The 26,863-nt window shown below is 41.8% G+C and overlaps 1 protein-coding gene across 1 annotated transcript in view; it reads right to left on the bottom strand.

The window, feature by feature from the left end:
- The window catches only part of PCSK2 (proprotein convertase subtilisin/kexin type 2), a 293,015-nt gene that overhangs the window by 24,493 nt on the left and 241,659 nt on the right, over window positions 1-26,863 (bottom strand). Inside the window, 4 exon segments of the mRNA XM_040430178.1 lie at window positions 13,287-13,387; window positions 16,333-16,548; window positions 23,715-23,890; window positions 26,225-26,313. Coding sequence (XP_040286112.1) covers window positions 13,287-13,387; window positions 16,333-16,548; window positions 23,715-23,890; window positions 26,225-26,313 — 582 coding nt within the window.

The following is a 26,863-nucleotide window of genomic DNA, read 5'->3' as shown; positions in this document are numbered from 1 at the left end:
GCCCAAAAATTAAAACACAGGCAAATGGACACCCCCATATACCTAGCATAGTACAACCATACAGGCTGCAGCTCCATGTCCTCCTACCAATACACACTGTATATCAATCATTTTACAGAAAACAAGTAAATGATAAATGTTCATTTCAATCCACTAAGGTCTTGAGCCTAACAATCCATTGTGCTTCCTTCTTCAGCAAATTTCGGTCCAGATCGCCACCTCTAGGGGAAGGTTTAATGACCTCAATACCTTGAAACTTAATGGCATGCGGGTCACCATTGTGGCATTCGGTCACGTCTGGCAACTGACGTATCCGCATCATTCCTGACATCGTTAACTTGTTCACCAATTCGTCTCCTAAATTGTCTCAAAGTTTTTCCAACATATTGGATTCCACAGGCGCAAGTAATCAAATATATCAGACTTACAGTTCTACAGTTAATAAGTTAATTAAGTTTGTACATCAGATAAATCATCACTCTCTATGCCCAGTATCTCACATTGCAATCTATCATGTGTGGCGGGAAAAAAAAATCCATTTGAGTTTGCGCACAAAAAGGTTGAGATCTTTCACCCATTCAAAAAGCCGAAAGCTATTAGTAGGGACAAAAGACAGTCCCTTACTCAATACTCTTAGCTCATTAGGAGTTAGGGTTCTTTTAGAGAGATTGATGATTTGCATCTCGTCATTAGATGGTATACACATTTTTATAGATATTGGGGAGACTACTTTCTGTGTCGCAAGAGGTAGTCGCTTACCGGAAGACCCCTGCCTAAAAAATCTCCCCTGGGATAAGTTCTCCTATTTCTTCTCCCCCCCCCCTCCCCCACCCCTATATCTTCCACGAGGGATAAAGGGTGCAGGGGAATGTGTAACACTATGACCACTAGGTTCTGTGTCGGTTTTACCCTCCGAGGATGACGGTTCGGTTTCTAATTCCAGCACTTTAGTATTAAAGTCAAAAATACATCCCTCTCTAAAATCGGAGGTACAGTATCTCTCATATATTGAAAGTGTTTCCTCTCCTTCAATTGAGCTATAAACCTTTCAATAGTTTGCTGTAATATTGACTCCTTTCTGGAGAAATCTGGATTGCTAGAGAATTTTCTAACCGCCTCAATTTGCTCTCGGAGGATGATAGTATTTTTGTCAAATGCTTTTTTCTCCTCCTCCAGGAGCAAAGTCATCAAACGTAGAGAGGAATCGATCTATTCCTTCTCCCACTTTTGCAAAAATTCTGGAGATCTAATGCGCGACTAGATCTCGTGGAAGATCTAGGAAGAAATAGGGGAACTTATCCCAGAGAAGATTTTTTAGGCAGGGGTCCTCCGGTAAGCCACTACCTCCTGCAACACAGAAGTGGTCCTCCACTATATCTAGAAAAATGTGTATACCATCTAGTGACGAGATGCAAATCATCAATCTCTCTAAAAGAACCCTAACTCCTAATGAGCTAAGAGTGTTGAGTAAGGGACTGTCTTTTGTCCCTACTAATACCTTTCAGCTTTTTGAAAGGGTGAAAGATCTCAATCGTTTTGTGCGCAAACTCATATCGTATTTGAATATTAGGTGATTTTGATGAGGCCCACGAATATGTGAAGGAGATTTTATCCCGCAACTGGGGTATCCTAAGATCTGATCCAGATATTGGATATTTGGTGGGGATATTTGGGTGACACCCCAGCAATTATATATCGGTGAGGAAGGAATATTAAGGACCGCTGGTCCACAGTTTTCATGAACCTATTCCTCATACTCCAGATTGGCTAACTGCTTCATTGCGGGGTACTTACCATTGCAGCGGGTGCATTTCATGCGAGGCTATTAAAAAAGGCAATAATTTCCAAAGTACAAATACAGGAAATGTACGTATACCAGATTAGGACCTTTATTAACTGTAGAACTGTAAGTCTGGTATATTTGATTACTTGTGCCTGTGGAATCCAATATGTTGGACAATTTAGGAGGCGAATTGGGGAACATGTTAACGATGTCAGGAGTGATGTGGATACGACAGTTGCCAGACATGTGACTGAATGCCACAATGGTGACCCGCATGTCATTATGTTTCAAGGTATTGAGGTCATTAAACCTTTCTCTAGAGGTGGCGATCTGGACCGAAATCTGCTGAAGAAGGAAACACAATGGATTTTTAGGCTCAAGACCCTACGTCCCAGTGGATTGAATGAACATATATCATTTACCTGTTTTCTGTAAAATTATTCATATAACAGTGTTTATTGGTAGAAGGACATGGGAGGTGCAGCCTGTATGGTTGTACTATGCTAGGTATATGTGGGTGTCATTGCCTGTGTTTTAATTTTCGGGCCGGAATAGATGTCATCCTCTGTTTTACTTTGAACACCCTAATGGAGCCTGCATGGCTGTACCATGCCAGGTTTTATGTGGGTGCCAGTTCTCGTGTCCAGTGCTCGGACTGGCCCACAAGGGTACAGGGGAATCCCCCGGTTGGCCCCTATGCAAGGCTGGCCCCTAGTCTCCCACCCTCTGCACAAGTGGCACAAAACACATATTATATTTACTGCACTACATACATATGTTCAATGTACAGCACCTCAACCAGCATATGTTCATATAAAAAACTTAAATTGTTTATTATATTCAAATGTAACCATATAGTTGGCCCCCAACTGCCTGCACTCGTGGATTATTGTATCGCTTCGGAGATCTTGTTTGCTAAGATCACGTGATGTAGGGTGGGTGTGACCTGATTACTGATGGGAGGAGTCTAGGATTTAAATGCCCTGGGTTTTGGCCATCGCTTCACGGCCGAACGAGTGCCAGAGCGTTGCCTCCAAGTGTATTGGGGGGTAGCGTGCTGCTGCTCTGAACTACAATCTTAGAACGCTATGTTTCCATGTAGGGTTCCTTATGATTGCTACAGAGAAACGCGTAGAGCAAGTACAATAATAGTATAGTGTAGAACTTAATGCTACTAGCAGTTAGGGGCAGGGGGTGTTATGTTAACCCCTGACTGATTATGTGTATGGATTCCAGCCACACACCAGCTGTTACAATACACAGCAAGAGTGGAGTGTTTGTTGGATGCTGATCACATTACCAGAATAGGCTTATACAGTCAGAGAATCAGGGTTATCAAAGGCATTTTTTAAGCGCTGAGGGGTGCAAAATAGACCCTACAGTGAGCTAGAAGCAATATCAGTGGTGATAGTTGTGTACCATGAAATTAGGGACACAGGTGCTATATATGGTTTGCTGTGGGTGTTCTACTACCTATTACCCGCAGTTTTCACCATCACCACTGATTTAAGGTTCATCTTTTCCCTTTTTGTGTGTGTTGTGTCTAACTCATCCTAACTTATATTTAATGATTTGAATAAAGATTTTTTTGTTTTCAATTTTAGCGTCCCGTGAACCTGAATATATAGTTTAAAAATAAGGTGACGCAAACCTGATTGGCTATAACAGCCTCTGTGATCTGCATAAAAAATAAAATTTTTACATTTTGCCTCCATTTTCTTTTAATTCTTGTGGAACACCTAAAGGGTTAACAAAGTTTGTAACATCAGTTTTAAATAATTGAGGGTGTCGTTTCTAAAATGTGGTCATGTATGGGTGGTTTCCATTATGTAAGCCCCTCAAAATCACTTTATAACTGAATTGGTGCTTAAAAAAATGGTTTTGGAAATTTTGCTGAAAAATTTAAAAATGACTTCTAAACCTCTAAGCCTTTTAACGTTCTAAAAAATAAAATTACGTTTTCAAAATTATGCCAACTTAAAGCAGACATATGGAGAATGATGACTGATAGCTATTTTATGAGGCATTACTATCTGTCTTGAAAGTAGAGAAATTCTAATTTAGCACTGTCATGAAGTACAATGTGTCACGAGAAAACAGTCTCAGAATGGCTTGGATAAGTAAAAGTGTTCCAAAGTTATTACCACATGAAGTGACACATTTCAGATTTGCTAAAAATTGCCTGGGCAGGAAGGTGAAAACTGGCCTGGGGTAGAAGGGGTTAAGACCGCCCCGGGCAGCTATCAGTGCCTCAGAGCTATGCATATACAGTACAGACCAAAAGTTTGGACACACCTTCTCATTCAAAGAGTTTTCTTTATTTTCATGACTATGAAGGCATCAAAACTATGAATTAACACATGTGGAATTATATACATAGCAAAATAGTGTGAAACAACTGAAAATATGTCATATTCTAGGTTCTTCAAAGTAGCCACCTTTTGCTTTGATTACTGCTTTGCACACTCTTGGCATTATCTTGATGAGCTTCAAGAGGTAGTTCCCTGAAATGGTCTTCCAACAGTCGAGGAAGGAGTTCCCAGAGATGCTTAGCACTTGTTGGCCCTTTTGCCTTCACTCTGCGGTCCAGCTCACCCCAAACCATCTCGATTGGGTTCAGGTCCGGTGACTGTGAAGGCCAGGTCATCTGGCGCAGCACCCCATCACTCTCCTTCATGGTCAAATAGCCCTTACTTTCAAAGTTTTCCCAATTTTTCAGCTGACTGACTGACCTGCTTTTTTTTTGCCATAATACAAATTCTAACAGTCTATTCAGTAGGACTATCAGCTGTGTATCCATCTGACTTCTCCTCAACGCAACTGATGGTCCCAACCCCATTTATAAGGCAAGAAATCCCACTTATTAAACCTGACAGGGCACACCTGTGAAGTGAAAACCATTTCAGGGGACTACCTCTTGAAGCTCATCAAGAGAATGCCAAGAGTGTGCAAAGCAGTAATCAAAGCAAAAGGTTTCTACTTTGAAGCTAGAATGTGACATATTTTCAGTTGTTTCACACTTGTTTGTTATGTATATAATTCCACATGTGTTAATTCATAGTTTTGATGCCTTCAGTGTGAATCTACAATTTTCATAGTCATGAAAATAAAGAAAACTCTTTGAATGAGAAGGTGTGTCCAAACTTTTGGTCTGTACTGCATGTATACACACTTATTTCTCATGCACACAAACGTATTTTCGGTTTGAATTCTTTACGGATCAAATGTGGACCCATTCATTTTTATGGGGGCGCCAAAAAATGTGGACAGTACACGAATGTTATATGTCTGCTGTCCGCATTCATTTATTATGTAGAGAAAGTAAATTTCTAATTAACTTACTAATGTATTGTGATTGTCCATATTGCCTCCTTGGCTGGCTGGATACATTTTTCCATCACATTATACATGGCTCATTTCCATGGTTACAACCACCCTGTAATCCAGCCGGGACCGTGGGAGCTCACGTAAGCTGGTGCTTTTTTCTATAGTGTGCAAGCACGGCCATGCTGCTGGACTACAGGGTGGTCGTAACCATGGAAACTTTCTCTACATAATAAATGTTATTTGCTGAAGTGGCAAAACCCCTTTAAACTCAATTTTCTCAATAGACCATGGACAATGGACATAGACGTTGATGATTCTCTGCACTCCCCTGTACTGACTGTTCTGTCCGCCTTATGTGTGTGGGGGGCAGAAATTGACAGGCAGCAAAACTCCCTCATAGCAACTCATTGACTCCGAGATAACACCTAATTCTACTTTTATTGTAAGGATAGGGCGAAACAGCGATGCCGAATTAGTCTTGATGAGGAGGAAGATCATGGTTGCTGCTCTGTCCATCAGTTGATTTTGAAAAAGATGCCTACTATGAGATGACTCGATGATGTCACTAGGGTAAAAGGTGATAAAATACGGTGGCTTGCATGGGATATACAAGGAAATAAATGCTAGCTAGAAGCTGTTTACACAAATGGCCACCAGGTGGAGCAAAAGCAACAGGAATACTAGCACTAGCAATACTAGCAATAGATTTACCATACGATATCTGTTGGAGGCATGACAGCAGACAATTCATAAAAGGTGTGCGGCATAGGAAAGGGCTTGTGAACCCTAAACTAAGGGCCTTGGCAATATATATATATATATTATATTTTTTGCTATTGTGTTTGGTGTGTGCAACCTGATGAAGAGCTCAGTAAAGAAGATGTGGTGTAGTGAGGAGTTTGAGGTTAACTGTAGTAAGACCTGTCTTTATGGGGTTCAGAAAAGATTTAAAAAAATTGACCTGTAAGCTAGTCATGCGTCCGCCACCGGACACATCTCTGGATAGGATCAATGGGCTGCAGCTCTGGAATTATTGCTGATGCCTCATTGTACCACCTAAATACAATGCATGCTATGTACAAGATGTTTCCATCCATAACAAATGCTATACCCCTTATTTTCCTGGTGTATAAGCTTGAAAATCTTACTAGTACTATATCACACTCACAGGGGTGTTGGAAGATATTCAATTTGGAGCACTCTTAAATGTCCACTACTACAACCCATTGATGACAAGCAGATCACAGTCTGAGGACCATGGATAGATCATGATTAGTGTTGAGCGAATCGAAGTTAACGAAGTGGAATTCAATCCGAATTTCTGGAAAAATTTGATTAATCACAAATTTGAATTTCCTGGCCCAACACTAATCAATTTTTCCTAAAATGGCAGAAAAAAAAATATATAAAAAATATATATATATACAGTATATATATATACTCACCTCATCTATTTGAGTGTGAAAAGGCTGTTGTGCCCAACTTGATTGAAGAAAACACACCAATTCTCATGCATGCTGACATGTCACAACGTCATCATATCAGCTCGCATGGTGACGTCACAGTGCCTGCCCAGCGTGAAGGGTGCAGGCGCCCCAATAGACACTTTTTGTTTTATCAAGATGGCCATGATGGCTCTGCGATCAAATGGATGAGCTGATTGTATATATATTTTTTTTTTTGTTTTAACCCCTGATTAACCCCTTGATAGACTGAATGTGACTCTCAGATGCTGCGATTAGCTTTGAACGCAGCATCTGAGTAATTCATCAAGAAACACATTTCTTGATGAAATTTGGTGACGCAGCTGAATCAAATTTTTGAAAACCTCACTCATCTCTAATCATGATCACAGGCGATTTAGTCCACTGGCTGGATAGCACTATAGAAGGAATATTCTTCTCTGCACTATAACTACTTGGTAGCCAGAATTACGGCATGCAGAAGATAAGGGTATTTATGTCAGGGAGCCAGGGCAAGGTAAACAGTTCACACTGGAGCACATTTATGCAGACCGGCATATTATACAGTACTGTGCCCCATATTTCTAACATACAGTGGATATAAAAAGTCTACACACCCCTGAGACAAAGATAAATCATTTCAGTACTTTTTTCACCTTTAATGTGACCTATAAACTGTACAACTCAATTGAAAAACAAAAACTGAAATCTTTTAGGTAGAGGGAAGAAAAAAATATAAAAATTAAATAATATGGTTGCATAAGTGTGCACACCCTTAAACTAATACTTTGTTGAAGCACCTTTTGATTTTATTACAGCACTAAGTCTTTTTGTGTATGAGTCAAGTGGCAAGATTTGCCCACTCTTCTTTGCAAAAACACTCAAAATCTGTCAGATTGCGAGGGCATCTCCTGTGCACAGTCCTCCTCAGATCACCCCACAGATTTTCAATCGGATTCAGGTCTGGGCTCTGGCTGGGCCATTCTAAAACTTTAATCTTCTTCTGGTAAAAGCCATTCCTTTGTTGATTTGGCTGTATGCTTTGGATCATTGTCATGCTGAAAGATGAAGTTCCTCTTCATGTTCAGCTTTCTAGCAGACGCCTGAAGGTTTTGTGCCAATATTGACTGGTATTTGGAACTGTTCATAATTCCCTCTAGCTTAACTAAGGCCCCAAGTTCCAGCTGAAGAAAAACAGCCCCAAAGCATGATGCTGCCACCACCATGCTTTACTGTGAGTATGGTGTTATTTTGGTGATGTGCAGTGTTGTTTTTGCGCCAAACATATCTTTTGGAATTATGGCCAACAAGTTCAACCTTGGTTTCATCAGCCCATAAAACCTTTTCCCACATGCTTTTGGGAGACTTTAGATGTGTTTTTGCAAAATGTAGCCTGGCTTGGATGTTTTTCTTCATAAGAAAAGGCTTTTGTCTTGCCACTCTACCCCATAGCCCAGACATATGAGGAATACGGGAGATTGTTGTCACATGTACCACACAGCCAGTACTTGCCAGACATTCCTGCAGCTCCTTTAACCCCTTAAGGACACAGCCTTATTTCACCGTAAGGACCAGGTAATTTTTTGCAAATCTGACCATTGTCACTTTATGTGGTGATAACTTTAAAACGCTTTTACTTATCCAGGAGATTGTTTTTTCGTCACATATTGTACTGGTAAAATGGAGTAAAAAAAAAAACATTTTTATTTATAAAAAAATACAAAATTTACCAAAAATTTGGAAAGATTTGCAAATTTCCAAGTTTCAATTTCTCTACTTCTATAATACATAGTAATACCTCCAAAAATAGTTATTTATTTACATTCCCCATATGTCTACTTCATGTTTGGATCATTTTGGGAATGCCATTTTATTTTTTGGTAACGTTACAAGGCTTAGAAGTTTAGATGCAAATCTTGAAAATTTTCAGAAATTTTCAAAAACCCACTTTTTAGGGACCAGTTCAGGTCTGAAGTCACTTTGTGAGGCTTACATAATAGAAACCACCCAAAAGTGACCCCATTCTAGAAACTACACCCTCAAGGTATTCAAAACTGATTTTACAAACATCATTAACCCTTTAGGTGTTCCCCAAGAGTTGATGGCAAATGGAGATGAAATTTCAGAATTTTTTGCCAAATTTTTCATTTTAATAAATTTTTTCCACTAACAAAGCAAGGGTTAACAGCCAAACAAAACTCTATATTTATTGCCCTGACTCTGAAACACCCGATATGTGGTCGTACACCACTGTACGGCCCCACGTCAGGGCGTAGAGGGAAAGGAACCGTGTGGTTTTTGGAAGGCAGATTTTGCTGGACTGGTTTATTTACACCATGTCCCATTTGAAGCCCCTTGATGCACCCCTAGAGTAGAAACTCCAAAAACGTGACCCCATTTTGGAAACTACGGGATAAGGTGGCAGTTTTTTTTTGTACTATTTTAGGGTACATATGATTTTTGGTTGCTCTATATTACACTTTTTGTGAAGCAAAGTAACAAAAAATAGAAATTCTGAAATTTCCTCTCCATTTGCCATTGACTTTTGTGGAACACTTAAAGGGTTAACAAAGTTAGTAAAATCAGTTTTGAATACCTTGAGGGGTTCAGTTTCTTAAATGGGGTCACTTTTTGGAGTTTCTACTCTAGGGGTGCATCAGTGGGGGCTTCAAATGGGACATGGTGTCAAAAAACAAGCCCAGCAAAAACTGCCTTCCAAAATCCATATGGCATTCCTTTCCTTCTGCGCCCTGCCGTGTGCCCGTACAGCAGTTTACGACCACATATGGGGTGTTTCTGTAAACGAAAGAATCAGGGCAATAAATATTGAGTGTTGTTTGGCTGTTAACCCTTGCTTTGTTACGGGAAAAAATTGATTAAAATGGAAAATTTGCCCAAAAATACCTGTTTTGGCACTGTTTTTATTTTTTATAATTTACAACGTTCATCTGACAGATTAGATCATGTGCTATTTTTATAAAGCAGGTTGTTTCAGACCAGGGATACCTAATATGTTTACTTTTTAAAATTTATTTAAGTTTTACACAATAATATCATTTTGAAACAAAAAAAATCATTTTAGTGTCTCCATAGTCTGAGAGCCATAGTTTTTTTAATTTTTTGGGCGATTGTCTTAGTTAGGGTCTCATTTTTTGCAGGATGAGATGACTATTTTAATGGTATGATTTTCGGGTGCATATACCTTTTTGATTGCTTGCTATTACACTTTTTGTGATGTAAGGTGACAAAATTATGGCTTTTTTTACACCATTTTTATTTTTTATTTTTACGTTGTTCACCTGAGGGGTTAGATCATGTGATATTTTTATAGAGCAGGTTCTTATGGACACGGCAATACCTAATATGTGTACCTTTTATTTATTTATTAAGGTTTTACACAATAATATAATTTTTTAAACCAAAAAAACTTGTTTTAGTGTCTCCATAGTCTGAGACCCAAAGTTATTTTTATTTTTTGGGCCATAGTCTCATGTAGGGGCTTATTTTTTGAGGGATAATATGATGGTTTGAATGGTACTATTTTGGCGTACATACCACTTTTTTGATCACTTTTATTACCTTTTTTGGGAAGTAAGGTGGGCAAAATTTCAATTTCATCATAGTTTTTATTTTAATTTTTTATGGCGTTAACTGTGTGGTGAATGTAACACGACCATTTTATATATCAGGTCGTTACGGACGCGGTGATATATAACATGTGTAGAGAATTTTATTTTTTTAATTTTTAATCAGGGATAAATGTGTTTTTTTATTTTTACTTTTTTTCACTTTTTTTACATTTTTTTTTACCCAGACCCACTTGGTTCTTGAAGATCTAGTGGGTCTGATGTCTGTATAATACAGTATAGTACACTATATAGTGTACTGCACTGTATTTCACTCACACTTTGTCTGAACAGATCTCTGCCTTTAGCACAGATCTGTTCAGCACCATGGACAGCAGGATGCCTGAGAAGGCGTCCTGTTGCCATGGGAACCTTCCCCGTCTGCCACAACTGTGCAGACGGGGAAGGGGAGAGAGGGGCTCCCCCCCCTCTGTGACCCTATCCTTTCCGGGGGCTTCAAAGGCAAAGCAGCCCCCCGATGGGAGAGGGAGGGAGCTCCCTCCCCTTCCATACAGTGCTCCCTACGGACCGCGGCATGGAAGGGATTAAAACAGCTGACACTCTGATTCAACCGCTCGGTCATCTTGAGAATATAAACGGGGGGCGGGTGGAAGATCGCGCACCCGCCCCCCACACTGCCGCCCCCCCCGCCTCCCACACCGCCCACAATCCCCCCCCCCCCGCTGCACCCGTCGGCAAAAAAACACAAGGCTGCAGTGGGGGGGTTAACATCGAAATACAGGCACTTTGAGGTTTCTGATCCCTGCGGTCACGGAGGCCCTGTGTCCTTAAGGGGTTAATGATGCTGTAGGCCTCTTGGTAGCCTCCCAGACCAGTTTTCTTCTCATCTTTTCATTAATTTTGGAGGGACATCCAGTTCTTGGTAATGTCACTGTTGTGCCATATTTTCTCCACTTGATGATGACAGTCTTCAGTGTGTTCCATGGTATATCTAATGTCTTGGAAATTCTTTTGTACCCTTCTCCTGACTGATACATTTTAACAATGAGATCCCTCTGATGCTTTGGAAGCTTTCTGTGGACCATGGCTTTTGCTGTGGGATGCGACTAAGAAAATTTCAGGAAAGACCAACTAGAGCAGCTGAACTTTATTTGGGGTTAATCAGAGGCACTTTAAATGATGGCAGGTGTATACTGAACACAGCTACACCCCCAGTTATAAGAGGGTGTGCACACTTATGCAACCAAATTATGTTTTCTTCCCTCCACCTAAAAGATTTCAGTTTGTTTTTCAATTGAGTTGTACAGTTTATAGGTCACATTAAAGGTGGAAAAAGTTCTGAAATGAATTATCTTTGTCTCATTTTTTTACATCATAGAAACCTGACATTTTAACAGGGGTGTGTAGACTTTTTATATCCACTGTAGGTCATGCGGATCAAATCCAGATGTCCTCCTCTGTTAAACGATGTCAGGTCTCATGAGCTTTTTTTCGCTGTCACCTGTCTAAGATTAAAAGTGGAGAATATTGCTAGGTTAGGCTTTGTTCATACTGCCAACAGAGGCTCCATTTAGAAACTCTGTTGGCAGTGTGGACTGAAACAATAGTGCTGTGGGCAGTCAAGGTGACAGAACTCATTCTGCATTTCCCCAAAATTTCTGACCAAAATTTCTTATCGTTTGTTCCAGAGAAACACTAGCACATGTAACAGTCACCCGGCATAAAAATGTACAGTTCAGCGTTACTTCTAAAAGTAAATTAAAGTGCAATGTCTCATACCAGCAGGTATAACAAAGCTTAGCCTTCAATCTTAACTTGGGTGATAGCTATCATCTGCAGGTGAGAGGCCTTGGTTGAGATTCAGGGGATACTATTTCTTATTTTGGAGAGTGCTTAGTGTGTATAATAAATGTGCACAGTATTTCCATTCGGTAAGATTGATTCGCAAAATTCGCAAATCAGATCCAAGGTATGTTTAGTGAAGTAGGAAAAGGGAAATAGGAAAAGGGATATAGCTCACCCTCTCACAGTCACAAAGAGGGGAAGAGTGTTTCCCGAAACGCGTTTGGTACTAAGAGATCCAAATCGGAGATCAGGATATGACCCATCTGTGACAAGTAAAAGATTTAACTACAGTGCACTGTAGATTTCACCTCAGCCGCTACAACAAACAGCCGAGTCTGAGGAAATCACTGAATACCATCCTGCATGCCGATACGTCATTTCCGCCTTTCCTCCAAAACCACATGGGACGCTGACAGCGCTATAGCCGGGACGCCGGCTTCCAGCGAGCCCCGAGGAATTCAACTGACTGACCGGCACGAAGGGAAGGTAAGCCCACATAGTGGTGATCACCGGGCGTATTTGACTGCTAATCGCCAAACGATACCTATATGGAAAAGCGATAGTCATTTACAACATAACATTGACTTCATTGTAGCGAATACCCCCTTGCATTGCCTGCTTATATTCGGGACAGAACCAAAAAGGATCCCCATTTCTCTTTCCTTCTAGGAACTTATATATGAATGCCCATGGTGCTTTTTTTCCTACAGCGGCTTTTTCAACAAAATATGGATCAACATTGAACATTTAATGTTTGTGGATTGATGTCACCACTGTGGGATTAGCATAATTTTGTGTGTAACAATCTAGCAAAATATCCAGTGTTAGTGTATATTTTATCCTTTTATTCTTTTATATATGTAATAAATAGTGTGATCTGCATTTAACCATATGGTCCCGTGTGTTGAGAGTGCCGGTCTTCTAACTTTACACGATGTTTAGTGAAGTATTATATACTGCGGGTGCTTTCTACAGTAGTAAAATCAGATTAAAGGGGACCTGACAGCATTAATTGGACAGTGACAGACTTTGCAGAGCACACCAAGGCGAACAATAACACCTAGTTGTTCATTTGTTCATAAATTTCTAGATGGACACAGGAACAACACAGTGTAAAGATCTAAGAAAAGATGCTCCAGAATTGTCCATTTACAAGAAATGCACATAATTATTAAAACATGTATGTTTGATTGACAGCTCCTCTTTAAGGGTCGTCTGTAGCACTTGCACATGTTGGAGCATATGTACTGTCATATATTCCATAAGACAGAATAAACATACTTTGCCTCCAGGGCTAAGGCAAACACCCCAGCTGCTTCTGGTGCCGCTGCAGATGTTCCCGAATGACGTAGTGTACAGTTGCCATATAAATCGGTTGTTGCCTGAAAACACAAATTAAAAATTTATAGGTCAGGGAATATAATGAAAGTCATATGATGCATAACTCATCTGGAATATGCAATGAAATATTTATCAAGCAAAAACCCTCTGTATAATAGGTTTTAGATTTTGATTAAATCAATCAAATCTTTCTGCATCCCAGAGAAGGTCTGAATCCAATCTACCCACTGACCTGTATCACAGAACAAGTTTAATTATCATCTTTATCTATAGAATCCAATTACAAAATAAAATAACTCCAAGAAAAAAATCTCAAAAGTAAAGTTATCGTATGTATGTAATAAAGGACTAAAAAGCATTCATAGTAAGCATATTCATGGGGAAAAAAAATTATGTATTTATATAAATACATATATATATACAGGGGCGTAACTACCACAGCGGCAGACCAGGCAACTGCTATGGGGCCCAGGCAAAGAGGGGGCCCAGTCTGGATCACCCCCTCTTCTACTGGGGTAAAAACCTGGTCAGGACTCCACCCTCTAAATAAAGAACTTTTAGCAAATGAAGCAGTGGAAAAATGGCCCAAGGGTCATTGAAAGGGGTTTAGGCGGAAACCCTTCTGTCCTGTGTCGGGGGCCTGGTTTGATCCTTGCTATGGGGCCCTTACTTCGATCGTCTGAGACCAGCCACCCAGACAGCTGCAGCAACAATCGGTTTGCATAACCAAAGAATTTCTGCACAAACTGTCAGAAACAGTCTCAGGGAAGGTCATCTACATGCTCGTCGTCCTCATCGGGGTCTGGACCTGAATGCAGTTCGTCGTCATAACCGACTTGAGTGGGCAAATGCTCACATTCGATGGCGTCTGGCACGTTGGAGATATATATAAAATCTTTATCGCAAGATAGGTAGTACTATAGAATGATTTATGCAGAATCCTCTTTTATCGTGCCCTGGTCTTCACCTGTCATAACCGACTTTGAATTTATAAAGATCTTCCAACTACAGTATGTATTTGTCTATTGCTTTTTATTCTAGGTACTCAAGTGACCCTTTGCAAAATTTGGGATCTGTTTCAGCCAAAACAGCACACATATATAGGTACACACATACACACTTACACACATACAGTACATGTATATACTTAGTCAATCATTAGTGGAAAGCACTGCTTTACATATATGACACATATAAATGGGGACCCAAACTTTACGTTATTATTTTCCGTTATAACATGGTTATATCGGAAAATAATTAGCAATCAAGACAGAATGCAAAACAATATGGCCATTTAGGGATTTAAAAAAATAAAAAAGTCACCTCATTCACTTGATCGCGCTGCAGCACCTTTTTCTATATTCACTGAACAGGACCTGCCAAAGGACCTGTGATATGCATGATGACGTCACTAAGTGGGAGAGCGCGGTGACATCATCGCACACATCACAGGTCTTTTGGCAGATCCTGTTCAATGGAGATAGAAGAAGCTGCTGCAGCGCGATCAAGTGGATGAGGTGAGTTGTGTTTATTTTAACCCCGAAATGGCCATATTGTTTTGCATTCTGTCTTAAGAATGCTATTATTTTCCGATATAACCATGTTATAATGGAAAATAATAAAATCCCCTAAACACTGAACCCGGACTTTAGTGAAAAAGTCTGGCTTCGGGTTCGCTCATCCCTAATGATCACCAGAATTAGACGTTTAGATGGCTATTGGTGTGTCTTATAGATTGTGTCTGGTGACAAACTTTAATTTTGCTAGATATATTCCATACATACACACCAGCATACTTAGACATGCCTACGTTTGTATACACGCATACAGAGTCAGACCAGGATTTCTTTGGCCCTCAAGAGGAAATTGCTGCAACCTTCAAATGAACTGAAGTTGTGCAGACTGTAAACCTCACAGTAATCTTTGCTGTTATCATTACACATACATGGGACATATCATCTGTAACGGCTAATGAAATATTTGTGAATAAAAAAAAGACCCTAGTAGCAAGTGTGTGGCTCCAAAATCAGTTTTTTATAATACACCTTTAAGATCCATTTATATTAGGGGTTTCCCTTACTGTGTCAAAGTCTAGATGTAACTGGAGGATCCTCGAGTACTATAGTATACTATACTTGTATTCAGTTTCGGACTTGGGTGGCTAGGATCCACTAGTAAAATTTATTTTGGGCGCTAACCGTACGGATATATTCAAATAGTACCTGCTCACACAGCAGCAAGATGCTACCAGATAACTGAATATGGGGGTCCCTGCAGCAACTTTGAGAAGGTAGGTCCTGGGGAGAAGAGGACACTGGTGGCTTTCCTCTATACCTAGAAGTCATCTCATCTCTGAACATGTGTATAATAAGGAAACTGGGGAGTTTCTTTAATAATATATCAAGTTTTCTATGAACATAGGCTGGTGGAGGGGCTCTACATTAAATATATGTATGTAGTGCAGTAAGTCTGCTGTGTTATGTGCCACTTGTGCAGGGGGTGGGAGACTAGGAGGTTCACCAGTACCCCTGTAGGCCTGTCCAAGCCTCGTTTTAATTGTTACTCGTTTATTTCAAGATTATACCTCGTTGTATATTTAATATATAATTAGTTAGTCCCATTAGTCAATATTTGAGATGGATAATAGAGGGATCACTCACTCATATATGACCTTTTTTTTCCCTTTTTCCCACTGTTATTTAATCTTACCATGTACAGTACAAGTTCAATCAAAGCCAAATGACATGATGAATGTTTAGTTTTAATGTAGAGTTTGTATTTCCAAGCTAAGTAACCAAAGCAATGTAATGCAAAAGATGTCTGGCATGTTTAAATATTAATATTTTTCTCATCAACCGACAAGGAAAGCATCATTTAGCTTTCTATCATTTCTAATGAGTCCTAACAAAAGAACATCTGCTGCTTCTATTGTGAGCCTGGCACTTGATGACGCCTCTGGGCAGGCTTGCGCATTATTTGTACTTACCACGCCAGCTTCAGGATTCCTCTTCCTTCCATTGCTAAATGTAGAGGCTAATGTTGAAGAACAGCTTTCATCATACAATGCTGTCCGGCCATCGTTTATAGCAGAATTGATGGAGATCGTCCACATGCTTGATGCGTAACCATCACAGTTACAGTCGTCGTAACTTCCACCATCTCCAGATGCCCACACGTAAATGCTCCCCTTACTTCCACGACCCTGATGAAACAACAATTTATGATCAAATGTTATGATAACTGACCAAATAATTGTATACTGCAATACAGTATGCACTGCTATGTGGTCAAAAATTAACAGAATCCCAGATCATGGTGTGGTATACATATGGTCAAATCCAACATCAGCATTGCATCCTGACCTATGTGTCTTGTACTGGGGCCATTGTGCACTTGAGAGAACGTTTTTGACCCTTTGCTTTCACGATTAAGCTCCACGTGAGCATATGTATCGCCTAATGTAGAAACCTTTAAGCCCCTAGACTTTAATGACCAAATGTACGCCAAGAGCCTCCTCGTTGCATAGTTTAGGCTACACTCACATCTCTGGCAGGTAAATAGCCAGACACCGCCGCACACCACCTGATCCCCTTTGAATATAATGCCAACCAACTGTGATCCTATGGGTTTCTGGCATAAATGCTAACTTTCTGCCAGACAAAACCATTGCATGCAAAAGTATTTGTCCTTCAGAAAGCCAGCATTTATGCCAGAAATCCGCTATAGTCAATGAGGATCCCACTATAGTTAATGAGGATCCAGTGGTGACAGCTGTGTGCAGCAGTGTCTGGCTATGCTGGATACAGTATCTGCAGCAGTCTGTTCCTTTGCTGGAATAGACTATTGGATTTAGCTGCCGGAGATATGAAAATACCATTAGGCGGTGTACTGGAATACCAAATTCTTTTACTAAAAATCACAGTCAACCAAGTTTTTCAGCACAATGGAAAGCAGTAAGGACCTTGTAAACCATGGTGTACCATTTTAATGAGGTCAATTGTAGATTTATGCAACTGTCTAGCCATACAGTTAAATGCATCTTGGGCATACATTTGGTGGACAGCTTCAAACGGTCCCATCAATCGTTCTTGACGAGTCTCAATCTGAGTCCTTCTAGGTGAAAAGCAGTATCTTAACGTAAACCTGTTAGGTCATTTCTGCTTCTCTATCTAAAAACAGAATATAATTGAGGGAAAGAGAAAAATTTATACGTTTATATGTGTTGATATAGGATTTGTGAGTAAAGAGCAGAGTAAATCCTGACAGGACTCCTCAGGGACATATGATATGCCACAGAGATGCCAAAAGTTAAAATAATTGGTGCTATATAGTGATGATCGAGCATGCTCGGCCAAACACCAGTTCACCTCGAGCATCTTGATGGTCGGCACATGACGGTATTCAGCACATGGTGGTAGTACTGCCCTGACTGTATTGCCGTAGCCATGTTGGCTGATGGCATTACAGTGATTGGCTGGCCGGAATGCGTCATTGGGTGCTATCTTAGTCTGCGCTAAATTAATAAAACTTTACAGACCCAAAAGTCCTTCTAAGGACTATTGTGTGTGGCAGCAATATCTATTTTTAGCGCATCCTGTGCTAAATAGCGTACAATAGTTAGGCCGCAGACAGTGACATTAGCTGCGCCACTTCTCCAGTGTAAAGTGTGCGTATCCCAAAAATATCTGTGACATCCAGTGTACTTTTTCAGTAGCTGGTGTCCGCTGCGGACAGTGACATTAGCTGTGCCACATATCCAGTGTTAAGTGTGCGCATACAAAAAATATTTGACATCTAGTGTACTTTTTCCGTAGACGGTGTCCGCTGCGAACAGTGACATTAGCTAAGCCACATCTCCTGTGTAAAGTTTGCGCAGTGTATTTGACATCTAGTGTACTTTGTCAATCGATGGTGTCCGCTTCTGACAGTGACATTACCAGGGCTACATCTGCAGTGTAACGTGTGTGCATCCCAAAAAAATCTGTGACATCCAGTGTACTTTTTCCGTAGACGGTGTCCGCTGTGGACAGTGACATTAGCTGTGCCACATCTCCAGTGTAAAGTGTGCGCATTTAAAAAAAATCAGATATCCAGTGTACTTTTTCCGTAGACGGTGTCCCCTGCGGACAGTGACATTACCTGTGCCACATCTCCTGTGTAAAGTGTGCGCATCCAAAAAATATCTGTGACATACAGTGTACTTTGCCAATAGATGGTTTCCGCTTTTGACAGTGACATTACCAAGGCCACATCTGCAGTGTAACGTGTGCTCTTCAAAAATTTATCTGTGACATACAGTGTACTTTTTTGCGTAGACACTGCGGACAGTGACATTACTGGTGGTACCTCTCCTATATAACGTTTCCTCATCCCAAATACCTTTGACGTTCCCTGTAATTTTTTATTAGCTGCTCGTGACAGCATTGACATTATCTGTGGGATATCTCCTGTGTGACGTTTCCACATCCCAAAGACAGACTTTTAATCATATATAACATTTAATATGAAGAAGGCGAGCAGTAAGGGACATGACAGTGGCCGTGATGCTGATGGTGCACGCAGAGGCTGTGGCACTGGGCGCAGTGAAACTGTGCCTGCTGCCAGAGCACAAGAAAAACAATCATTCACGATACCTAGCTTCATGTCCCAGTTTGCAGGGTGGCACAGGACTCCACTCTTGAAGTAAGACCAGTGAGACCAGGTGGTCAGTTGGATTGCAGCAGATAATCCTTCCAGTCAGTTAAACACCACCCTGTCTTCCACTAAGTCCAGTCTCAGTAGCCAAGAGTCTGCTCAACCCAATCCTCACCCTGATTCTCCTTCCTCCCACCATGGAGAGTCTGCATATAAGTGATCCCACACTCGGATATTCCGATGAGCTCTTTTCAGCACCATTCCTTGATTTGTCCCTCTCGCCAAGCATGCTTGAAGAGGGACAGATCTTGTGCCGTGATTCCCAAACTCTTGAGCATCCACAATCACAAGAAGATGACGGTGGGGAACAGCAATTACTGTTAAATTAGGTGGGTGAGGATGAGACACAGTTGCCAATAGCTCAAGAGGTTGATGAAGAGGAAGAGACACAGTTGTCAATCACTGAGGTAGTGGTTAGTTCAACAAGTCAGTAGGATGAGCAGAGTGAGGAAGTGGAAGAGGAGGTGGTGGACGATGAAGTCACTGACACAACCTGGGAAGGTGGAAAGCCGAGCAAGGACAGCAGTATAGAGGGGGAGGAATCTGCTGCACCGCAACAGGCTGGAAGAGGCAGTGGGGTGGCAAAAAGGAGAAGGCGGGCCACACCAAACAGGCCTGAAACTGTTCCACGGAGCACCCCCTTGCGGAAATCTCCCTTGCCAAGGTGTAGGTGTTCCGCAGTATGGCGCTTTTTTGAGGAAAGTGCAGACGACAAAAGAATAGTAGTTTTCAACCTGTGCCGTACCAAAACGAGCCAGGTCGTGAACACTAGCAACCTCACCACCACCAGCATGATTCGCCACATGGCATCCAAGCAGCGTAATAAGTGGGACAAACGCCTGGGTCCACAATCTGTGTCTGCGGGTTACACCACTGCCTCCTTTTTCTCTGTGTTACGTGCCTAGACCTTCGCAACCACCAACAGCGACCACATCCACTGCCGTGTCCCAGCGCAGCATCCAAATGTCCTTACCCCAGGCACTTGAACGCAAGCGCAAATACCCAGCCACCCACACACAGGCCATAGAACTAAATGCGCAGCTTTCCATATTACTGGCCCTGGAAATGTTGCCATTTAGGCTTGTGGACACTGAGGCCTTCCGCAGCCTGATGTCGGCGGTCGTCCCACATTACGCAGTCTCCAGCCGCCACTATATTTCAAGGTTTGCCATGCCCACCTTACACCAACATGTGTCCCTTAACATCACACGTGCCCTGGCCATCGCAGTTACTGGGAAGGTCCTCTTAACCACAGACACATGCACAAGTGTATTCGGCCAGGGACGCTACATTTCCCTGATGGCACACTGGGTGAATTTTGTGGAGGCCGGGAGTGAGTCGTACCCTGGGATGGCACAGGTGCTACCGACGCCAAGGATTGCGGACCCTAATTCGATCAGGGCTTTCCGCCACCACCTACGCTAGTGGCTCCAACCCCCAATTCTCCTCCTACGCCTCCTCCTCCACTTCCACCGCTGAATTGTCCACGTGCAGCACCAGTGAGTCATCAGTCGGTAGCTGGACGCAGTGTAGCACTGCAGTGGGGAAGCATCAACAGGCCGTGCTGAAGCTGATATGCTTAGGGGACAAACACCGCCGCAGAGCTGTGGCAGGGGATAAGAGACCAGACTGAGCTGTGGCTCTCGGCACTCAACCTAGAACCAGGCATGGTTGTGTCTGATAATGGCTAACTTGGTGGCGGCTTTGGAGCTCGGCAAGCTCACACACATCCAATGCCTAGCCCACGTCTTAAACTTAGTGGTTCAGCGGTTTCTCAAAACCTACCCCAGTTTTCCTGAGCTACTGGTGAAGGTGCGCCGCGTGTGTGCACAGTTCCGAAAGTCATCGACAGCTTCAGCCCGTCTGTCAATGCTGCAGCAGCGCTTGAAATTGCCAGCTCAACGGCTGTTGTGCGACGTGAGCACAAGCTGGAACTCTACGTTTCACAGGCTTTGTGAGCAGCAGAGGGCAGTAGTGGTATACCAGCTGCAACATCACCTTTCCAGTCAGCTTCCGCTATTCATAAGCGAGGAGTGGGCATGGATGTCTGACCTCTGTGAGGTTTTAAGAAACTGAGGAATCAACACAGATGGTGAGCAGCGATAACGCTACTATCAGCGTAACCATCCCACTTCTGTGTCTACTCAAACGCTCGCTGCTCACAATTAAGGCCGACGATTTGCATGTGGAAGAGGTGGAAATGGGGGAAGACATTCACAGGGTGATAGCCAGACCACCCTCAGTTCGTCTTCTCAGCGCGAATTGGATGGTGAAGAGGAGGAGGAGCAGGAGACGGTTGCCTCCGCTACAGAGGGTAGTACCCATGGAAATTTAATTCCACCTGTTCTGCGTGGGTCGGCTGAAGAGGAGGAAGAGGATGAGGAGATTGAGAGTGATCCTCCTGATGACGACTTGCCTGTTGGTACTCTGGCACACATGGCTGACTTCATGTTAGGCTGCCTTTCCCGTGACCCGCACATTATACTCATTTTAGACAACACGGATTACTGGTTGTTCACTCTTCTCGACCCCCGCTACATAGAGAACTTCTTATCTCTCATTCCTCTGGTGGAGAGGACAAGCAAAACGGTGCAATACCAGAAGATCCTTGTTTAAAAATTGCTCCAAAAATTTCCAAATGACAACGCTGGCGGCATAGTCCGTAGTTCCTTGGCCAACCGAGGAGGGGAGACAAGGGGAACACATAGCAGTTCCAACAGAGGCAGGGCAACACTCTCCAAAGCCTGGGACAGTTTCATGACACCCCGCCAGCACCCTCACCTGATGCGCTGCCTAGTGTCACAAGGATGGAAACCTTTTGGAAGATGGTGGAGGAGTACATAGCAGACCGTGTTAGCATCCTCAATGATCCCTCAGTGCCTTACAACTACTGGGTGTCAAAGCTGGACACGTGGCCCGTCCAGGGTCAGATCACAGCAGGCCCTCGCATATATTGTTGTTTGACAGGGTGAGCTCACCAGCAGGCCTTCGCATATCATTTTTACAGGGTCAGCTCACCAGCAAGCCTTCACCTACAATCTTTTACAGGGTCAGCTCATCTGCAGGCCCTCACCTACAACCTTTTAGACGGTCAGCTCACCAGCAGGCCTGCACCTAAAATCTTTTACAGGGTCAGCTCAATAGCAGGCCCTCACCTAATTATACCTAATAGGTAATTTGTGCGCATGCTGCCTTCCTTGGATGTGGTAGACGTAGCCGTTTTTCAGGCTCCCTCTGCAGAATCGAACACTGATTCACCATTGCCCGTGGTCACCATGGTTTGAGCTGAAAATAACAAAGTTGATAGGGCAGACATCCGAATGGATCGATGCCGTCACGGGGATGTGCAATCCGCCCCAGGTTATCTACAGTCACCAAAGCGGCAGCAGGCCCTCGCCCATAATGTTTTAGATCGTCAGATCACCAGGCCCTTACTCTAAATGTTTTTACGGGGTCACCAGCAGGCCATCAGTCATAACTTTTCAAGGCTGCGTATGATTCCCTCCTTTATGTGTAACAAAGGGTGTATTGGAGTGCCAGTTCCTTGTAATTTGTGGCAGCCCTTTCACTTATTGCATAGGCTTTATGAGTATAGGAGTCCCACTACATGAACAATTGTACCACAATGTGAATGAGGCCCTCCTTTATGTGATATACAGGTTGTATCGGAGTGCATCTTCCTTGTAATTTTTGGCAGCACTTGCACTTAATATACAAGTAAATATACAGGAAAGAATATTTCCTATACATTTTTCCTCTAAAGTCGATTTTATCTTTGGTTTTGTGCGTATTATTGTCAGTCTGTAAAAGTGGCGTACTACTCGGACAACATCGTTCCCAGCAGCGACCTGGGAGTCCAAGATGCATACAGACATTCTCCCCATGCTGTTCCCGAACCATTTCGGTGGTGTTTCCATCAATTTCTGACCTTTTCCTATGAACCAGACACCCTCCCCTCTTCAGAGCAGGGGGTGCCTGGTTTAATGCTCGGGTTCTCCCTTTGACTTCTATTATACTCGGGTGCTTAGTAGAGCACCCGAGCATCCCGATGTGTTCGGCCAGAGCACCTGAGCACTTTGGTGCTTGATCAACACTAGTGCTAAAGTATCATCAAAGCACAAAGACAATGCTGTAAAGCCACCTTACATTTTACAGAGTAAACATGATTAGATCCCTGTGTTCTTGGCAAAACCATTTTACGGTGACAATAAATTTTGTGTGGTGACACTTTGGGATAATCTTTTGAGGTAACTGTAACATTTACTGTTTGAAGTAAAGATAGGATAAGATTGGTTTCCCATAACTTAGATGAAGCTTCTTTATGTGTACCAAGATAGCAACACAATATTCACCTTTGGGAATAAGGAGATCACAAGAAAAACCCTGACCCAGATCTGTCATGACTATCTCTTCACAAAAGACAGTGAGACTTCTATTAGGCTTTATACCGTAGGCGAATTCCCACAAATGATAATTATTAAACATGATGGGAATCACAAACCTTATCTCTACTGGACCATAAGACACAGCATATGTATCTTCAGAATGTCTGTGTCAAGATGGATGTGGAGATAAAATAATTTCTTGAACGTCACTATTATCATATCTCTCTCAGTGCTAATTTATTAGTTGTATAAATATATGTGGATCTGGCAAACATCCAGTTGCATTTACCTTGTTCACCCCGTCCGCCATGGCCTGTAAAGTCAATTCTCTCGGTCCATCCACTGTCTTGCCATCATCAGTGGGCCCCCAGCTGGCACTGTAAATGTCTATGACCTGCGGCATGTGACTGATGGAGGATGCTTCGATTATATCAGTCATAAAGGGTTGGTCCAACATACGAATTCCTGTTATTTGGCAAAATGTAGCAATTTCATTATATGGATTTATGATAGATTATTTACAGAAATTGGCCCTGATTTATCATGCTTTTTGCACCTTTTTGCATTTTATATACAGCACTCATTCCAGTTTAGAGATATACATGGGAAAGTGGGCATGGTTATCTATGTTAATGAGTTTCACTCCAGATTTATCCCTGAGACATTTTTTTTAATGGCAATTTCCCTCCAGTAGAAGGGCGGAGCAAGAAAACTGGAGTAGCTTTTCTAGACAAAAGTGTTAGGTTTAAGAAAAAGATAAATTTATCTAATAACATGTGACATTTGATAAATGTGGCATAAAGTACTCCAACACAGGCTCAGCAAAAAGGACTTCAAATATGACCCTTATGATAAATTACCTCATTGTTGAAATATAGCTCCCGTACCTGTTGCCTTATTTCTTACTGCAAAATTCAACTTAAAAGGGCTTTCCACAAAATTTTTTTTTTTTAAATGGGCCTCAAAAAAAAAAAAATATATAAATAGACCATACTTATTAAGAACAAAAAACAAACCATACTTATTCTCAAATCATTCCCTGCCGCTGCCATTCAGATACTGATCTGGTCTCCACTGTACTCCACTTACTGGTTCTGGCATGACATGCTGGAAAGGCCCACTCAGCCAATCGCTGGGTGAGGTAGGTCATTGCTAGGACCAGTTATTAGTTGTGTGGGCCTTTCCTGGCAAATTGGGAGCATTGAGCTAGGAAGCGAAGAGCAGGGAAGACAAGACCAGCATCAGCATGGCGGTGAGGGGAAATGGGTGAGGGGGAGCATGATTATTTTTTTATTTTACGACCCTTTGTGGCCCATTAAAAAATAAAAATACATGGAACACCCTTTTGAATTGTAGAACAGCGGATAATTCTAAGATTATCATACATCACAGCATTAAGGCTCTTTAACATGGGATAATGATCGGTTGAATGGACTTTCATACAAACATTAGTTTCACGATCATGTCCCCTTATCAACAAGTCTGACAATCAGCCGACAAATGAGTAAACGCTCATTTGTTAGCTGATTGTATCTTTAATGAGGTCATTAAAATAAGCATTTGTCAATAGGACATTGCCCCGTGTAAATGGGGATGTGCTGCCTACAATGATCGGTAATAGTCACATATAGTCACAATGATTACTCTATGTAAATGGAGCCAAACATACATCAAATAACTTGCTTTAATTCAGGGGCATGGCTGAAGGCGGATGGGCCCTGGTGCAAGAGTTCAACTTGGGCCCCCCTTCCCTCAGTGCTTTGAGGCCAGGGGCAGGGAAGTGCTTAACCTTTGTGCTGCTTGAGGCAAAAATTTAAACAATGCCCTTCCCCCATGTCAAATTTTTGACTTAACCCCTTCCCTCCAGTGTCACTTGACCAGCATGCACTTTCTATAATACTGGTGTCTTCTATGTGGCACAAGGGTCTTTGGGTCCCCTCAGGCTCCTGGGCCTGGTAGAGATTGCTATCTCTGCACCCCCTATAGCTACGCCCCTGCTTTAACGCCAATCAGCAAATTTGCCGAGGTAAATGAAGCCTTATTGTGCCATGGCTCCTTGCATATAAATCTAGCATTTCAGGATTTTTTACAGTCTGATCATATGCAATGACTTCATACTTTTTGAGGAAAGACCATAAAGGGCATCCCTGTGGCTGAATGGATAGGGCTCTACTCACTAGATCCCACCTTTTCTTATAGCACATGTACAAAGCCCATGACTACACTAACCACCTCTTTATGTAAACCTTAGGCTACATTCACACACAACAGTAAAAAAATGGCCATCAGAAAATGCTAAACTGCCAGTTTTTTATGCCCATTTTGCGTCTGTGTGTGCATCCATTTCCTGGTCATCTATCCGTTTTAACTTCCGCTTATCATCCGCTTTTTAACGGCCGTTAGACTTCTGTTCATTAAAAAAACATACATAGCCCCAGAGACAGCAATGGCTCTGAAAATGGTTGTTTAAAAAAATGACTGTTACGCAGCCGTTTTTCACTGTCATGTCAATGATCCCTTAGCGTCTGGAAAGATAAACAAACCAGAAAAATATAGCATAAAATGCTGTACCGAAGATGCATTTGCTGTTTGAATTTACCACTTGATGGCACTACTAAAATAAACCGTGTAAGTCATACACTTCCTCCTTTATATACTGTATACCTTTTATGTGCAGTAGGTGGCGGTATAAACTAGAATAAACTAAATAAGTACGATTGTACAACAATTTAGTGGGAAAATTCAAAAATAATAAATAAAAAATGTAAAAAGAAAATAATAAAATATACTATACTATACCTGCAACTTTTGAACTATAGGCAACTCCCACCCCACAAATATTGTTGTTTGCAGCAGCAGACACTTCTCCCGCACATCGCGTTCCATGGCTATGATAAAAAATGCGCAAACACGAAATGTAGTTACATGCTTGAGGAATACAGAATAATTTGTTGCACCACTTAATTGGTCCCACAATTGCATAGGATAACATAATATAGAGATTGGAAATTGATGAAATATAAATTTTTATCCATTCCAAAAGACATTCTTTTGTTATAAGACGGTATGACTTGCAGTCACAATACCGCAACCTTTTTTTTCCATCAAGCTAATTGTGCTTAAATTAAAATGGAGTAATCAGAGTCTAGACATGGCAGTGCAAGTTGTGAAATATTAAGTAAAGGTTATAGAAACTGTGTGAATTATCAAAGGGAATCTGTCACCTTCAACAAGCCTTATTAAGTACAGTAATACATGAATAATACTGTTGCCTATGACTCCAGATCAGTAATTTTTGTTCTGATAATAACCCCGTTGCCCACTTTCTCCCTGCAAAGCAGCCCTGGAATTCATTAAGAGTACATGCACATAATATACTGCAGGAGAAGTCCCATCAATGCATTATATGGCCACACATCAGAGGAACAGGGGTGAGTA

This window comes from Bufo bufo, chromosome 4 (genome assembly GCF_905171765.1).
Source record: "Bufo bufo chromosome 4, aBufBuf1.1, whole genome shotgun sequence".
NCBI lineage: Eukaryota > Metazoa > Chordata > Amphibia > Anura > Bufonidae > Bufo > Bufo bufo.
Note: the sequence above shows the minus strand (reverse complement) of the source record. Positions and strands in the feature narration are given on the sequence as shown.